Source organism: Trichomycterus rosablanca, chromosome 18 (genome assembly GCF_030014385.1).
Source record: "Trichomycterus rosablanca isolate fTriRos1 chromosome 18, fTriRos1.hap1, whole genome shotgun sequence".
Classification (NCBI taxonomy): Eukaryota; Metazoa; Chordata; class Actinopteri; order Siluriformes; family Trichomycteridae; genus Trichomycterus; species Trichomycterus rosablanca.
In genome coordinates, this window is record NC_086005.1 from 26,673,395 (window position 1) to 26,691,800 (window position 18,406).

General features: G+C 40.0%; 2 protein-coding genes across 4 annotated transcripts in view; one reads left to right on the top strand and one right to left on the bottom strand.

Annotated features, from left to right (window-relative positions):
- The window catches only part of ttc3 (tetratricopeptide repeat domain 3), a 42,649-nt gene extending 27,993 nt beyond the window's left edge, over positions 1–14,656 (top strand). The window contains exons 36-47 of one of the 3 annotated variants that reach the window (XR_010015314.1): positions 628–777; positions 880–1,019; positions 1,812–1,880; positions 2,107–2,203; positions 2,335–2,438; positions 3,514–3,598; positions 4,141–4,242; positions 4,331–4,626; positions 5,811–5,937; positions 6,834–6,986; positions 13,724–13,915; positions 14,068–14,656. Coding sequence is in view for 2 of the 3 variants with exons in the window: in XM_063014611.1 (XP_062870681.1) it covers positions 628–777; positions 880–1,019; positions 1,812–1,880; positions 2,107–2,203; positions 2,335–2,438; positions 3,514–3,598; positions 4,141–4,242; positions 4,331–4,626; positions 5,811–5,937; positions 6,834–6,986; positions 7,094–7,186; positions 8,023–8,154 (1,548 nt within the window). In the remaining variant the exon portion in view is untranslated. Of the gene's footprint in view, positions 1–627; positions 778–879; positions 1,020–1,811; positions 1,881–2,106; positions 2,204–2,334; positions 2,439–3,513; positions 3,599–4,140; positions 4,243–4,330; positions 4,627–5,810; positions 5,938–6,833; positions 6,987–7,093; positions 7,187–8,022; positions 8,558–13,723; positions 13,942–14,067 lie in introns of those variants that run through there. The other 2 variants (XM_063014611.1, XM_063014612.1) reach the window with 2 other exon arrangements.
- vps26c (VPS26 endosomal protein sorting factor C) lies at positions 9,004–15,786 on the bottom strand. The gene is made up of 8 exons (XM_063014613.1): positions 15,544–15,786; positions 13,749–13,892; positions 13,353–13,502; positions 12,686–12,766; positions 12,513–12,587; positions 11,634–11,784; positions 10,621–10,773; positions 9,004–10,442 (listed from the first exon to the last, which is right to left on the bottom strand). Exons 1-8 carry the CDS (start codon positions 15,598–15,600, stop codon positions 10,360–10,362), a joined length of 894 nt encoding a protein of 297 aa, XP_062870683.1. The 5' UTR covers positions 15,601–15,786; the 3' UTR covers positions 9,004–10,359.
- Between the last annotated feature and the right edge of the window lie 2,620 nt (positions 15,787–18,406).

Here is an 18,406-nt window from a genome sequence, read left to right on the forward strand (position 1 = left end):
ATGCAGAACGGTTCCGGTTCGCGAACTTGATTTTGAACTGGTTCCGCATGTTTCCACCGAAAAAAAGAGGTTCCAAACTGAGAACTGGTGTTCTAATCTGGCACCACAGAATGCTTGGTTCCCAAAAACTGGTGGAAACATGGGTCGGTTCTCTGAAAAACCCCAATGTTCGAAGAAACTCGGACAGAACTGGTTCAAGAACCAGAGTTCTTTTGGTGGAAAAGTGCTAACAGAGTTTCTGTTGCTGATAGAAGATGTGTAGCAGGAAGTCCTGTTCTCAAATTTGGCTTTCTGACAGACAGTGCGCACACACACCTTGATGGATATTTTAAGTGTACACAGATTAAAAAGCTATTATATTGATAGTTTATTGTACATAAACCTCACTTTTTGCCGCTTGGACCTTTTTTCAATTACTTTGAACAATTTCTGGAGGAACATGGACCTCTAGAAGTGTTTCTGTTGACCGTATATTTGCATGTATGATTAATAACTTAATCAGGAATCGAACCTAACCGAAGGGAACGTCTCTTGAGTTGCTTTTTGCATTAAAGGAATCCGTTTTACTGTTGCTGTGTTTCCACAACATGTCGTTGCTTACCATTCCTACTATCCTTGCTCTTTCAGGGAGATTTTACCCTGACAGAAAAAAACAACATACAAATGAAAAAACGCATCCAAAATATACAAGAAACTCGTGAGATTCTTCAAAAGGAAAGAAAAGACACGTGTTCTGAACTAGAGGACGAAGTGAAGCAAATCCGAGAGCAAGCAGAGGTAAAAAAAATGTCAAATAAAATCCTCCGTTTATGCTTCAGCTTGATAATGAAACCACTTTAATTTCGGCTTTTTTTTGTTTGCTGCAAATGTTAATCTCAGATTGCCAAAAAAGAACTGGACATGTTCCAAAAAATGCTGGAGGAGGAGGTACAGAAAGGTCAGCAGGAGAAGAAAGACCACCAGGAGATGGTGAAAGCCTTGAAGAGCGAGAACAAAGAGCTGGCAGATCAGCACGACAGGTGAGTACCTACAATCTAACAGATCATAAAAATGAACCTAAGCTTCCACTTGAAGTTAGCCAGTGTTTAACACCTAGTCAGGGTCTCCAGGAAACACAGGGCGCAGGGCAGGAATACCCTGGACAGGGCGGCAATTTATAACACGTCCACAGACACAGCCGGACGATAGCACCACCGAGCATAACGGACATGATTTTGCCAAAAAGGCTATTTTATTTACAGTATATAATGTAGCTCATGTTCCAGTATCTTATAGTGTCTTTTTCCATTATTTTCCCCCCTTTATCTCCAAATTTAGTCATTTCCAATTCCCGATAGAGAATCCTCTGCATATTGTTCCAGCCCTGATCTGATCAAGGAGAGCCGGTGTGTCTATTTAACATCACACCTCCCTATCACCTCCCTATCTGCCAGCGTTGGATTCTTACACAGCCGTACTGCGTATGGAGAGCCACGCTAAGCTCCATGTAACCCCCCCCCCCCTTTACGCTTACGCCCAGACCAGTCCCCGAACTCGCATGTCTGACCTTACCTCCCTCAAACAGGGAGGTAAGAGCTTAGAGAGCACTCAGCAGTCACCCGAGAGCCCTTCATAAAGTATCTTGAACCATAGAGGACACTTTCTCAGTCTGCATATTGTTCTAACATGTCAAATAATTTCGTTAGACACTTTTCTAGCTACATCATGAGTTAATTCTTGTTAGACAATGCGCTGGCGTATAGTGTGTTTTATTTCATGTCCGTTTGTGCAGTGATTGCTGCAACTGAACTCATTTTTTTATGTCTTTTTAGTTACTTCAAGCAAATCCAGGAAAAGAACGTGGCTTATCAGAAGGAGCTGGATGATTATCTCGCAAAAAGGCAAGTATTAATATGATATTAGTGTATTTTGAACAGGTCCAATAAAATGAACGTACTAAATTACGAAACACTAATGGTTCGCTGGCTGTCATGTGGCATGTGGTTCTGCTTCTGGTCAGGTTAGGCGTGATGCAGCTAAGACTAGTCGATTGGTCTTAAGGTCAGGGTCTGTCAGGATATTTTCACTGCTTAAGTAACGCCTGTACTGTAACTATGTAATTTACAGTAACCAGTCTGCTGCTGAAAAATCCAGTTTGGAGGATGAGATCAAGAGATGCCAAAATGTGCTGGCCAAAGCAACCGGTCGATCACTGGCTGCCCAGGTAAGCGTCGCGACCTTTCTGCAGAGTGAATACGTGAACGGATTGTGAATGGTATGTGAATACCAACATGTTTATTAAAGCAGACATCGAAATGTTTAAATCTCGTCTCTCCGCTGTACGTGTGTGTGCAGACGTGCATCCTGCAAAACAAGCGAGAACTAGGACTGTGCGGACTGAGGAAGTACATCTCAGATGGCAAGTCCACTCTACAGTACATGACCGAAATATCAACCAGGTAAGAACATGCAGCGACCAAGCACAGGATTTAAACACCTCTCATCTGGTTTGATCTTAGAAGTTATTATGGCGTTTGTGCCTCAGGTCAGCTTATTAAATATTAGAAATAGTTTTATCCTTAACGCACTTGCAAAGTTGCCATTAAGGCTGGTTTACTCACAGCAGTTTGGGGGAATATATGAAAAGAAAAACAACGCATCTTAGACATACATTGTACAGATACACTGTACATTTTGTGGTCTGGGTTGCGGTGGGTTTGGTTTCCCGGATATTACAGAGCGCAATGCAGTTACACGCTCTGAAGAGGAAGTCAATCAACTGCAGGAACTCAATCTTCCCAAACCTCCTGCCCCTCTCAGACATAGCCAGTCAGGTCTGTGTGTAGATGCCTGATTGTATGGGATTCGCATAATTTACAGCTGCACTACCCGAGCACCCAGTAAAAACATTATACAAACAGTAAGTTTTGCCGTTACTGAGTTAAGGTGGCACGGTGGCTCAGTGGGTAGCACTGTCAAGAAGGTCCTGGGTTCGATCCCCAGGCGGGGCGGTCCGAGTCCTTTCTGTGTGGAGTTTGCATGTTCTCCCAGTCTCCCCTCCGGGAGCTCCGGTTTCCTCCCACAGTCCAAAAAACATGCAGTCAGGTTAATTGGAGACACTAAATTGCCCTATAGGTGATGGGTGTGTGTATGTGTGCGTCTGTGTCTTCCCTGCGATGGACTGGCGCCCCGTCCAGGGTGTTACTGTGTGCCTTGCGCCCACTGAAAAGCTGGGATAGGCTCCAGCACCCCCCGCGACCCTAACTGGATAAGCGGTTAACACAGTGAGTGCAGTGCGTGAGTGCGTGTTATTGAATTACTGTTATAATGAATAAGAGTTTCTGGAAGGTCAACTGTCTGTGAACTAAAGCTAGTTTTGGAGGGGTCTAATCAAAAGTGGACTTGAGCCCAGTGGTCAGACCTAGAACAAGTAACTTATGCTAAAATGTTTACCCGTAAATTAGAAGTTAACTGGTCGGGGTGAGCTTACATTGTTTTATCGGTGTTTATGACTTGTACTCTATTTTCCATCAGGGTGCCTCATCCAGGCCTTCTATCCAATACTGATGCCTGGAAGGCATGCGTGCAGGCTGCTCAGGAGAGGATCAGGTTGACGGAGGTTAGATTTTACTTTTGTTTTTTGCACATTTCTCACTTTACCAGCTAAGAAATGATTTTAAGAGGGAGTGAGGGGACTTGAACATAGACTGCATGGCCGAAACATACAAACAACCCACTGATGGAGTTCAGCTGTTGTAACCTCAAACTTTGCTAAGAGGTCTAGTCTGACGAAGACTCTTTAAAGGTCTGGCATGACTCTGTGTCTCTGTGCACAAAGCAAGGTCCATTTTCGGATAATTTGGGTATGAAGGAAGAGCCGTAAAATTGTAGCTTTGATTCCCAGACCTCATAAATGCTCAGACATACTCCAAACTCCAGTGGAAAACCTTCCCCAAACAGTAGAGGCTGTCCTAGAGGTGGGCCATCTCAGATTAATACCCATGTTTCTCAAGTGGGCATGTAGTATATCACCTTTAGAGTATGTTCATGAGCTTCAGAGCAAACATCTGATTAAGCTTTAGTAGTGGCCAGCAAATGCCAACCTTTAAATGCATAAACTAAGCTGGTGTGAACCTCACTGATGTGTACGTTTGTGTATAGATGAGGTATGAGGAGCAGCTTGAGCTTTTGAAGAAGGGTACCAACCTGAGCTCTCTTCCTCCAGTCTCAGTACCCAGCCTTCCTGTTTCTCCTCCTATACCGGTAAGACTGCCCTATAGATGTACGATTGCTTTGGATTCTTTGCATCATAACTGTTTTAACAACATAAAATGTTCCTTTTATCCATCAGGCATTGCCGTATCCTCTGTCCAACCAGCAACCCAATTCCCGGCAGCCTCATGTGCAGCGCTCTTACACCGAACCCTTGTACCCGGCTCAGCAGCATCCTACCAGAATTCGGCCACAAACTACTGAGAACCTACCTCCGCTCAAGCCTGCTCAGAGGGCCATGCACACCCCGCCGGCAGCCGACGAGAGAGCCGCTGCTCCAGCCTCCGCTGTAGCCCCACCGGTGCATCCCCAGCCTGCTGCTGTGTTCGATAAGATCATAGATCGCCTCAGCTCCATGTTCCCTCACTACACCAGGTGAGTGGCAAGGCGAATTTTATTTATATAGCACGTTAAAGCACAACCGTGGTGGACCAAAGTGCTGTACAGGCTCAGTATACACTGATCAGCCATAACATTAAAACCACCTCCTTGTTTCTACGCTGTCCATTTTATCAGCTCCACTTACCATATAGAAGCACTTTGTAGTTCTACAATTACTGACTGTAGTCCATCTGTTTCTCTACATGCTTTGTTACCCCCCTTTCATGCTGTTCTTCAATGGTCAGGACCCCCACAGGACCACCACAGAGCAGGTATTATTTAGGTGGTGGATCATTCTCAGCACTGCAGTGACACTGACATGGTGGTGGTGTGTTAGTGTGTGTTGTTTTTAAACACCTCACTGTCACTGCTGGACTGAGAATAGTCCACCAACCAAAAACATCCAGCCAACAGCGCCCCATGGGCAGCGTCCTGTGACCACTGATGAAGGTCTAGAAGATGACCGACTCAAACAGCAGCAATAGATGAGCGATCGTCTCTGACTTCACATCTACAAGGCCCCGTGTCCGCATGGGTTTCCTCCGGGTGCTCCGGTTTCCTCCCACAGTCCAAAGACGTGCAAGTGAGGTGAATTGGAGACACTAAATTGTCCATGACTGTGTTCGATATAACCATGTGAACTGATGAATCTTGTGTAATGAGTAACTATCGTTCCGGTCATGAATGTAACTAAAGTGTAAAACATGACGTTAAAATCCTAATAAACAAACAAACAAACAAACATCTACAAGGTGGACCAACTAGGTAGGAGTGTCTAATAGGGTGGACAGTGAGTGGACACGGTATTTAAAAACTCCAGCAGCGCTGCTGTGTCTGATCCACTCATACCGGCACAACACACACTAACACACCACCACCATGTCAGTGTCACTGCAGTGCTGAGAATCATCCACCACCTCCTGGGAGAGTCCTGACCATTGAAGAACAGCATGAAAGGGGGCTAACAAAGCATGTAGAGAAACAGATGGACTACAGTCAGTAATTGATAAAATGGACAGTGAGTGTAGAAACGAGGAGGTGGTCTTAATGTTATGCTTAGACCTTGATGTTGTAATGCCAACATGTACTACATAAAGCGCTTTCTCTGATTTGAGTTTACGTTTGATGAACGTTTAAAATAAACAATATGTGTGTGTGTGTGTGTGTGTTTGTTCCAGGCCAATCCTCTCCAGGTTCATTCAGGAAGTCCGCGCCAACAACGGTGGCACCCTGAATATGCTCACATACGAACAGATCATCAACAGAGCAGCTCAGCTCATCCTCGACCACCAGGAGCACTCGCAAGTAAGAACATCCCATCCAATCTTACAGTCCGATATTTCTAGTGGATCCTATAAATCAGGGGTGGGGAACCTCCGGCCCGCGGGCCGTATACGGCCCCCCCGCTCAATGAAATGTGGCCCGCCATATATTTCCTACATGTTATTGTTTTTAATTTATTAATCATCATAATCATCTGTTCCGCACAATCCGTTTCAGTGTCGCGTAGCAACAAGGTAAACAAAGCCGCCCAGGCGTCTCTGTCTCCGCAATTAACGATGACGCGTATATCAAATTAACCAATGAGCTGCGACAACCGTGACTGTAGGTTCGTCCAGTTAGCTGCGTCTTTCTGGTTTAAGTTGATGATGAATGTCGCGTCTTTCAAGAAAAAAGGACGACGGATTTCTTTTTTGTAGAAGTGAAAGGAAAGCCCAGTATGTTTAATTTGTGGAGAATCTCTCGCTGTTCTAAAGAAAAATAATATTGAAAGACATCATACCACCAAACACGCAAAGTATAGCACTCTGCAGGGTTCGGAACGAGCGGAGAAAATAAAGGTGCTCAAACATAATTTGACTGCACAGCAAACTTCCTTCACGCGACCCAGAAAGGAACTGGACAGTGTGACTGAGGTGAGTTATGTGGTGAGTTCACTACCGTCACATTGAAATGATGATAAGGTAAGTCTGAGATCAAATATAAGCACTACATGCCATCAGCATAATTTATAAAGCCTGTATTATTTGGCTGTGTGTTGCATCATTGTAGTATGTGGCCCGTGACCAGATATGTAATTATTAATCTGGCCGTCGGTGGATAAAAGGTTCCCCACCCCTGCTATAAATTATACATTATATACAGTACATTCATTCATTCATTCATTCATTCATTGTTGTGATATTTTTACCAAATCGCAGATGAACATGCTGAGTGGGAACGGTGCTGGAATGAGGGAGAACGTCGTGCCCAGTCCAACCCCTTCTCTCGATTCGTCCAGAGCTACTCCGACCCCACCGCCGGCCCACGCCTGGAAGAGCGTATCCTCGCACCCTCGCAACTCCTCAAAAGCGGTGAGTTTGTAGCACGACACGGCCGTACACATCAGTACATCTCCAGAGCTGCTCGTTTTTACACTGCGTAACGTTAAATCTCTTCTCCTCGCTGTCCTGAATCTCAGCTAAACATGGAGGACCCTTGTATTATTTGTCACGATGATATGGCACCCGAGGACGTGTGCGTGCTGGAGTGTCGCCACAGCTTCCACGGAGAGGTGAGACCTCGAATTAATTGTTCAAAGTTCTTTTAACTGATAACCAACAAGCATATAGCTTAAAATATGAAACATGTGAGCTTTATATCAACAAGTCACAGTGTACCGAAGCAAACAGGGCAGTGATGTAGAACAATAACATGAACATAAACACTGTGAGCAAAACCAGTTTAGCTTTCAGAATGTGGATTTGAAGCAGCGTCTGTAGTAACCAGTTTATTACCAGCACTTACTACACATAGTAATCATGATAAACAAAGCAGGCTGCATAGAAATAAGACCAGTAAAACAGTTCATCAGATCATGTCTGTATGTTGCCCGATCGGCAGATAGCACCGCTGGGTATCGGAGCCCTGGATCCTAATTTACCGCTGTGCCACCTGAGCGCCAACTGCTCATTATGCAGAACTTGTGACGTACGTAGTTCCCTGATGTACCGGGCGGCACGGTGGCTAAGTGGGTAGCACTGGCGCCTCACGGCAAGAAGGTCCTGGGTTCGATCCCCAGGTGGAGCGGTCCGGGTCCTTTCTGTGTGGAGTTTGCATGTTCTCCTCATGTCTGTGTGGGTTTCCTCCGGGAGCTCCGGTTTCCTCCCACGGTCCAAAGACGTGCAGTGAGGTGAACTGGAGACACTAAATTGTCCATGACTGTGTTTGACATTAAACTTGTGAACTGATGAATCATGTGTAATGAGTAACTACCGTTAACTATCGTTACACATGAAAGTGTAAAGTAAAACATGATGTTAAAATTCTAATAAATACATAAATAATGGTTAGAATATGGATCCAGTTTAAGCTGATTTGTTTCGATCATTGTTCGGTTTGTGTGTGTAGTGCATTAAGTCGTGGCTGAAGGAGCAGAGCACCTGTCCTACCTGCAGAGAGCACGCGCTCCTACCCGAGGACTTCCCTATGCTACCTGGACGACAGCGCCGAGGACACGCGGCAGCGGCTTCCTACCCTTAAACACACACATGCACACGTTCTGTTTAATTTCCACTCACACACACACACACACACACACACACACACACACTGACGATGGTACCTGGTATAATATAAACTTATATAATTAGATCGGTTCGTAACATTTTCTGTTAATCATGTTTGGTTTTTATTAGCTTTTAAGCCTGTCGTGTTGCAGAGCAGATATTTTATTGAATTGATTTGACTTTCTTGTCTCTAAGGACCAATCAGTATTCGATTAAACTCCTGTTCACCTTTCACTTCTGACCAGCGTGTCACTTTTATATTGAAAATGTATTTTAAATGTAGTTTCGTTTGATGCAACATTCTCAAAAAGAAATGTGATTGTTTCGTTGTTTAACTAATTGTGATTACAGATATTAAACTTTTGATATTAAATGTTGAGCTTGTCAGTGTTTTAATAGTTACGGCCTGTTGTGCTAATAATGCCGTCATATAACATTAATGCCGTTATATAACATTAATGCCGTTATTAAGATGTCAATAGGGTGTTTGAATGGTGCCGCTAGCCCACCGACACTGAAATCCAGGGTTCGAATCCCCAACAGTGCTCTCGGCTTGCGTAGAGACACGATTGGCCGAGAGGGGGGCTGAGACCCTGTGGATTGCCGTCCTGTCTGGGGTGGGTTACTGCATTGCTCTCAGTGATTCTGGGGAGTCGGGACCCTCCACAACCCTGAGCAGGTCTCACAATCACTAAATCGAGCCGATTCGTCTGTACACGTTAGTAGATGCCGCAGTTCTTCTATTCATGTGGTTCATATGACTACATGTATCTTAAATATCTCCGTTTACCAAAAACAAAATTCATGATGACTGTAGACGACGTAGTTTTACAGTAAACAAACATTTTATTTCAAAGCAACATCGTCTCTCTCACGGTGTACAAACCGTCTTATTTTAATTTTATTTCCAGAGTTCCTTTCAGAAATTGAATCAATTGTTACAACAATACACAATCTATATGGACCTGCATGGTGGCCCAGCAAGTAGTGTGGGTGCCGAACATCACCAGGGTTCTGGAGACCTGGCTTCAAACATCATCTCTGTGTGTGTATAAGTGTATAAGATCCTTGGGGGGTTGAAAACATTTGGAAAAAATCTGATGTGTCTAAATTATACATACAACAACAGATGATTCATTTTGTGGTGTAGAAATATCTTTAATGTCATTTAACTTTGTGGCTTGGCCTTCTAAATTATTAGTGATGTGATCGACTTCTCTGTGCACCCATCAAAAAGAACATGGAACAGTTGCCTTTTACCAAGGCCAGGGAAAAAAACCCCCAAACTAATAAAATGTGCCTGAATAAAACCCAACTCCCATCCAAAACAATCATGTCTGTCATCAATTGGCAGCTTCTGGATCAGGGGTGTGACAGTTCACAGCCGAACCACCTTTAAAAGCTACATGGAACAGTGGCTTTTTGCCAAGGACCGGAAAACAAAACCCTGAACTACTAAAGGTAAATGTGTGTGGACGATCAGATGAAATCCAAGAAGCAAACTTCCATCCAAAACAATGAAGTCTGTCATCATTTTGCAGCTTCTGGTTCAGGGGTGTGACCATTCACAGCCAAGCCAACTTTAAAAGGTACATGGAACAGTTGCCTTTTGCCAAGGACTGGAAAACAAATCCCTGAACTGAAGGTAAATGTGTAAGGATGATCAGATGAAATCCAAAAACCCAACTTCCATCCTAAAGAAAATCAGGTCTTTAATCAATTTGTAGCTTCTGGATCAGGGGTGTGACTGTCCACAGCCAAGCCACCTTAAAAAGGTACATGGAACAGTGGGCTTTTGCCAAGGTTTGGAAAACAAAACACCAAACTAAAAGGAAATCAGCTTCTGGAACGTGGGTGTGACCGACCACAGTCCTTTCTTCCAAACTGGCATTTGAAAGCTGATGGCATGGACCAAGGAAAAGCAGGAGCAGACGCTTCTTTCTTCTACAGGACTCACAATGAGCCTATACTTCATCCAGAATGAATTTAGATCCAGTGTCACTGATGTGTGGTCCTAGCCAAACCTTTAAATGGAATGGAATCAAGTTCAAGTGCCCCTTCATTAATGCTTCTCATACATGTGCAGAGATTTGGACTGGACCAGTCAGGAAATGCTGATGAGTCCTGTTTATAATAGTTGGACTTTCAGAAGACATCAGTGAATCCTCGGGCTTTGATCTTACACCCTGCACAGCTTGAGCGGGAAGTTTTCTGTTATTAAATTATCATCGTGAAGAACGATCACCACGTTCACCTCGAACTCTGCGAACAAAGTAGAAACGTTTCATCAGTCCACATTGCAGACAGCAGAAGAAAATAAACCCTATCTGATTTTGCCCTGTAATGGAACCCTGACCGTGACGTGCACAATTTTTGGGCGGTGGTTCTAATATTTCTTTTTTTTTATTAGTTAAATGGAGTAAAAGAAAACTGAACTGACCAACTTTGAAGTTTGTGGTTTCGAGGGTTTGGCATGTAAACAGCCTGGGGAAGATCATGTAGATGGGAATGGGGAGGCCATGACACACATCTCCTTCTGCGATCTGGATATTCTGGATCTCTGTTGCATCTCTGGCGTAGCCCTCAGCACAGCCTGGAATAGGAAAATATATTCATGTATCTAATATACACTGTATGACTAAACGTATGTGGGAACTTATACTAAATTGATAATAGTTGTATAAAATAAGGAAACTTTAAAAAAAGGCAGTCCATGGTCGAGCCATCTGTAATTATGATGATTAAAATAATAATAATAATAATTTAGAACAGATTTAGTGCCTTTATGTGACATACAGTACATACATCTACACGTGTACAGTACAGTGAAAGTAACCCAGAGGGTTATGAACCTTACTAAAGGGCCCAACAGAACCTGCTTGGCAGAGCCAAGATTTAAACCCATAACCGATTAATAGCCCAAAGTTCTACTCACTAGGCTTCCACTGTCCCTACAAGTCCCAAAACTAAGAGGATCTAAGAGGATAATCAACTGACATCAATTAAAAGCTTCTGGAACTTTGGTTTGACTGTCCACAGTCAAGCAATCTTGACACGGTCATGGGCTTGGACGCTGTCGCAAGGAAGAAGGACGGTCCTCCTTTTCGGCATCTGAGAGCTCAGCTGAAGTCTATTGCTGATGACATGGATGAAGAAAAAGCAGAAGCAGAGGTAAACTTCTTCATCCAGAACAAATCTCACAAGCTTTTATGTGCTCCAGTCATTTGGGTGAAAAGGTGCAGAAGTGATTAAAATCCCAAGACTTTAAACGACAGCTACTAACCAGAGATGGTGCTCAACTCCACATCTTAACACTTAAATAGTGTCTACCTGGTTTTTGCAACTCAGCAGAGAAAGAAGTACAAAATACAATGATTTTATTCATAAAACCACCTCCAGTGTTGGTATAAAATAAGATTAGATGTTTGTGTGTGTGTGTGTGTACTCCCTCACCACACGTCTCAACCCGGACCAGCTGCAGCTCGATGCTCTTGATGGCGACTTCCGAACTCTCCACTGCCAGCTCGCCCGTGAGCGGCTGTGTGATCACGCAGTTAGTGGCGTCCAAGCGGCCTCTGATGAGGAACTTCGGGAGGGAACTCTTCTACAATAAATAGTACGAATTGTAGCATCTTAACAAACAATAAGACAATAGCAGTGAATAGAAACAAGCTTTCAAATTCTTTTGTTTGTGTTAAATTGTTTGATATTCTTCTAATGCACATGATAAAGTACGATAGCCCACTACTGCTGAGATTTGGGAATCCAGGGTTCGAATCTCAGCACTGCATGGACATGATTGAGATCCGAGGGAGGGGATGTCAAATAAGCCTGTACATTGGGAGGTGCAGGTTCCAAGCCTGGATAGAAATAGGAGGGTTGCGTCAGGAAGGGTATCTGGTATAAAAACTGTGCCTAGTCTGGTATGTGGACCAGATCAGCTGTGGGGACTCCTAACAGGAGCAGCCGAAAGAAAATATTTATATATTTATTTATAGTCTTAACTTATATAATACCTTAGTGCATATTTAAGACTCTGGTCAAACTCTGGTCAAACTCTGGTCTTCGTGACGGTGGGCTGATGTAACAGACTGCTGCATCACTCAAAGTCCTGAATTCCTACTTTAATATAAATGGTTTGCTCATTTTTATTCGCAATCCGATCATTACAGCCCAACTAATGGTGTAATTAAGTACACAGAGTCACTGTTAGTCAAATAACTTCCAGCCAAACAAGTGCGGTAAGAGGATATTTTATAATGAGATCATTTTAAGTAAATAGTTGTGTTTACCAGAACATGAAATGAGTCGGTTTGCGTCAGAGCTTCTTACCTCTCTCACGTTCTGCAGAGTCTCTGGAGTGATGCTAAAATCCACCGGACTCGGCTGCATTTTGGACTTCTGTGGCTAGAGGATGTAATATCAGATAAAAGCTGAATCATTCTGCACTGAGCAATCACTGCAAATGAAATGACTTAAAAAATAGAAAAGGATGAAGATCTGACCTGACAGTGGAGCATAAATTCACAGGTCTTGCTCAGATCTTTAGCCAGCAGAGGGCGCTTCATATCACAGCGGAGCGTGTACTGGGAGACACGGGGAGAAATGGGTGACTCTTAAGGCTTATTAGTAAAATATATACATACTTCTTTATGTATTAACGATACGATGAGCCGGTGTGGCGTAATGGTTAAGCCGGGGGTTTGAATCCTGTTCTGGCCTTGTGGGGACACATCAGTGCACCCTTAGTGCAGGTCCCAAGCCTGGATAAATACGAGGGTTGTGTCTGGAAGGCCATTTGGCATTAAAACTGTACCAAATGTGGCTGTGTGATCCATTCATGCATTAACGATACAGCCAAAAATATGTGGACACCTGGCCATGAGCTTGTTGAATATCCTACTCAAAAACATGGGAATTAATTTGGAGTCCTCCTTTCCCTTTGTGGCTATAATAGCCTTTACTCTTCTGGGAGGGCTGTTTCCAATATTTTAAGTGTGTCTGTGAGAATTTGTGCCCATTTAATCAAACGAGCATTTGTCCCTAAAGAGACTTTGGCCCTACTGTATCCAGGAGCTTCCGAAAATGCTTCAAAAACAACATGAACACAATATCTGAGCCATTTGTTACAATTCTATATTATTTTTCAGTATCCTGTTTCAATAGAATTACCTGAATGTTGACAAAAACACCATGGTACGTCTCATACAGCACTTTGTTCCCTTTTGCCTGCAGCGGAAACTCAAAAGGGATCTCGGTTTTGCCTCCTGGCACCTTGCCTGGTTTAGCCACTTCTATGTTACTGTTAATAAGCTGAATGGGCTGCAACAAAAAGAAATGCAAACATTTTAGCCAAAGCGGAACTCAGAATCATTCGGCTTTCAAATATTTTCATAACAGCATACATAGCATGATGTAAAAATAAAACTTACATATGCAGCATTTCACAAAAGTAACAGGGTGAAGGGAAACAGACATTTAGACTAATTAGGAATAATAAATAAAGCAGTTTTTGCTGCCACTCTTTTTTACTACTTTTTTAGAAATGGACCAAGTGCAATGGCCCACCTTGACAGAGTTGTAGAAAGCCTCGAAGACACCAACACTCTTGGAACTGAGCTGCAGGTTCACCAGGCCCTCCATAGTAAGCGTGATTCCCTGATGCTGCACGGCTTCCTTACTATTGATCACCACCACTCCAGCCAGGATCTCCTGCACCAGCAGAAGAAACAAAGGTGAGATGTTGGGTGAAATCAGATATTACTTTTTTTTATACATAATATTTATAATGTGATATTAGCATATAATATAATAGTATTTTTGTTTGTTTATTTTGTTTATTAGGATTTTAACGTCATGTTTTACACTTTGGTTACATTCATGACAGGAACGGTAGTTACTCATTACACAAGGTTCATCAGTATACAAGGTTATGTCGAACACAGTCATGGACAATTTTGTATCTCCAGTTCACCTCACTTGCACGTTCTTGGACTGTGGAAGGAAACCGGAGCTCCTGGAGGAAACCCACGCAGACATGGGGAGAACATGCAAACTCCACACAGAAAGAACCCGGACCGCCCCACCTGGGGATCGAACCCAGGACCTTTTGGCTGTGAGGCGACAGTGCTACCCACCGAGCCATCGTGCCGCCCTAATAGTATTTTAAATACATACTGTATATTGCGCTACTTAGATTCACTTTGACTTTGAATCAATGCATTCATTAGATGCACTATAACAGAACTTCAATATACATATCTTGCACTGACTAAATCACCAACACGATTCATCTAATAGTAACATCAGTGTGCATATACAGTAATTGATTATATAAATGCTGTTCAGATACACTGTCCACCACTGTAATAAGGTATAGGCTCTCTTATGCTGTAGCACTGAAGTATTTATATAGTCTTATCTAATATATGAACTGTTTTTAATGATGTATACATTGGAATAAAGTTCTACTTTCATCATGCATTTCACATCTGCTCAGCTTCTTGGTTTTAATTTCTTACTTAATTAATAACTGCTGCTCATCAAACTGATTTATCAGGACTTTGGTATTCCAAGCCTACATCTGTACATATAGAATATATGGTTTCATGTTATTTTATTTTATGTTATAGAATGCTATTATTTATTTGTCATATATACATATACAGGTGTACAACAAGTGTGAAATTCTTTCTTCTGATATTCCAGCTTGTTTTTTTGGAAGCTGGGGTCGGAGCACAGGGTCAGTTATTGTGCAGTGCCCTTGGAGCTGAGAGGGTTGAGGTCCTTGCTCAAGGGCCCAACATTGGCTGCATGCCAGAGCTGGGATTCCAACTCTCAACCTTTCAATTGATAGCCCAAAGCTCAACCCAACAGGCTACCACTGTCCCATTTTAAATGATAAACAAAACCCTGCTATGGTACTTGGAATAAGGTTGACATCTTAAATGATTTACAATTAATCTGGCTTTGTTTTTCTTTTTCTATTTTTATTCTTGTTGTGGGCGGCACGGTGGCTCGGTGGGTAGCACTGTCGCCTCACAGCAAGAAGGTCCTGGGTTTGATTCCCAGGTGAGGTGGTCAGGGTCCTTTCTGTGTGGAATTTGCATGTTCTCCCCGTGTCTGTGAGGGTTTCCTCCGGACGCTCCGGTTTCCTCCCACAGTCCAAAGATACAAAATGAAGAATATATGTGTGTGTATTTTATATATATATATATATATATATATATGTGTAAAGTTTACCAACACTTAATGCTACACTTATTCATCAGCAGTTATTTCACTTCATTACATGTATAAACTAGAACTCCAGCTCTCCTGATGCTGTTATAGCTGCAGAATAAGTTGTGAGATGTAATCTTACCCCCTCATGATAAACTTTATTAGCGCGTTTCAGCCGTAAATCCAAATTTAAACTCATTTTCTCCAAACTGTTCAAATAAACCCAGAACTGCGCTGTGTCCGTCCTGCGGTCTCTTCCTGCTCAGCACAACCACGTGATCATACAACAGTCACATGACTCGCTCTGTCTCTGCCAGCAGTCAGGGTTCTGATTCATCCCACCAGCACCAACAGAACAGAGAAGAAAAACCTCCAAAAAACACTGAAAAGATCAGAATAAAGCTAAACAAAAGGAAAGAGGAGAGAAAATAGGAGGTAACAGGATAATAGAAAAGTGGAAAATAGCAAGAAAGTAAATTAAGAGAAATAAAAGAAGAAATGAATCAGCTAAAACAAGCTGAGAGGAAAATCACACATTCATAGAGAAGGAAGAATAGAACAAGAAGAACAAGAAAAGCGCAGAAATCATAAAATAAATGATAATGTCACTGCCATATTTTTTATTTTATTCTATGCTTATATATAGTATTCCTTTTGCATTACCAGTACATCTGGTACTTGGCGAACAATAAAGATTCTGATTCTGTTTCTAAACAGAAGAAGTAAAAAGGAGAAATCAGAAAGAAAGAGATGGATGGCAGCAGAATTAAAATGAATAAAAAAGATAAAAGCGGAGAAGATAAAAAGAGTAAAACTAAAGAATGAACAAATTAACAAAATACTAAGAGTAAATAAAAAAGAAAGTAAAAACCAACTACACATAAAATAAGTAAACAAGTAACAAAGGAGAAACACATTATACATTATTATATTATAAGATAAGAAAAACCTCAGGAAGCAAATTAGAAACAAAAAAGAGAAAAACAGAACAGAGAAATAAGAAGAAAATGTCAAAAAAGACCGACAAGAAAATTGTATAGGTTTCAAATCAGGTTAACTCTTAACTCTATAATATAATCCTAGATTATATTATAATATTATATACATGTATAACGTAATAATAATGCATTAATAAAAAATAAATACGTTAATATAATATAATAGTAATAGAATAATAAATACATTATTATTTTTTATTAATACTAATACTACTACTACCAATAATAATAATAATAGTAATAATACTACTAATAATAGTAATTATTGTTATTATTATTATTAGTAGTAGTAGTAGTAATAATAACAATAACAATAATAATAATACCAATAATAATAATAATAATAATAATAATAATGTATTTCATTATTTTATAGTTATTCAGTGTATTTAGAAGAGTTGAAAGTAAAAGAGGAAGAGGAGTCTGTAAAGAGGTACATCAGTATTTGAATACTTAAATATATTATTGATTTATAAGAAATAAAACGCTATTTTAATGAAACTAAATATAAATATAAATATAAATATAGTGTAGCGCTCTGGGATTATATTATTGTAGATTATATTATTGTAGATTAGGGACTATATTATTGTAGATTATATTATTGTAGATTAGGGACTATATTATTGTAGATTATATTATTGTAGATTATATTATTGTAGATTAGGGATTATATTATTGTAGATTATATTATTGTAGATTATATTATTGTAGATTAGGGACTATATTATTGTAGACTATATTATTGTAGATTATATTATTGTAGATTAGGGACTATATTATTGTAGATTATATTATTGTAGATTATATTATTGTAGATTAGGGATTATATTATTGTAGATTATATTATTGTAGATTATATTATTGTAGATTAGGGACTATATTATTGTAGACTATATTATTGTAGATTATATTATTGTAGATTATATTATTGTAGATTGGGACTATATTATTGTAGATTAGGGAGTATATTATTGTAGACTATATTATTGTAAATTAGGGACTATATTATTGTAGACTATATTATTGTAGACTATATTATTGTAGATTAGGGATTATATTATTGTAGATTATATTATTGTACGTAGACTATATTGTTGTAGATTAGGGACTATATTATTGTAGACTATATTATTGTAGACTATTTTATTGTAGATTAGGGACTATATTATTGTAGACTATATTATTGTAAATTAGGGACTATATTATTGTAGATTATATTATTGTAGACTATATTATTGTAAATTAGGGACTATATTATTGTAGACTATATTATTGTAGATTAGGGACTATATTATTGTAGATTATATTATTGTAGATTAGGGACTATATTATTGTAGATTATATTATTGTAGATTATATTATTGTAGATTAGGGATTATATTATTGTAGATTATATTATTGTAGATTATATTATTGTAGATTAGGGACTATATTATTGTAGACTATATTATTGTAGATTATATTATTGTAGATTAGGGACTATATTATTGTAGATTATATTATTGTAGATTATATTATTGTAGATTAGGGATTATATTATTGTAGATTATATTATTGTAGATTATATTATTGTAGATTAGGGACTATATTATTGTAGACTATATTATTGTAGATTATATTATTGTAGATTATATTATTGTAGATTGGGACTATATTATTGTAGATTAGGGAGTATATTATTGTAGACTATATTATTGTAAATTAGGGACTATATTATTGTAGACTATATTATTGTAGACTATATTATTGTAGATTAGGGATTATATTATTGTAGATTATATTATTGTACGTAGACTATATTGTTGTAGATTAGGGACTATATTATTGTAGACTATATTATTGTAGACTATTTTATTGTAGATTAGGGACTATATTATTGTAGACTATATTATTGTAAATTAGGGACTATATTATTGTAGATTATATTATTGTAGACTATATTATTGTAAATTAGGGACTATATTATTGTAGACTATATTATTGTAGACTATATTATTGTAGATT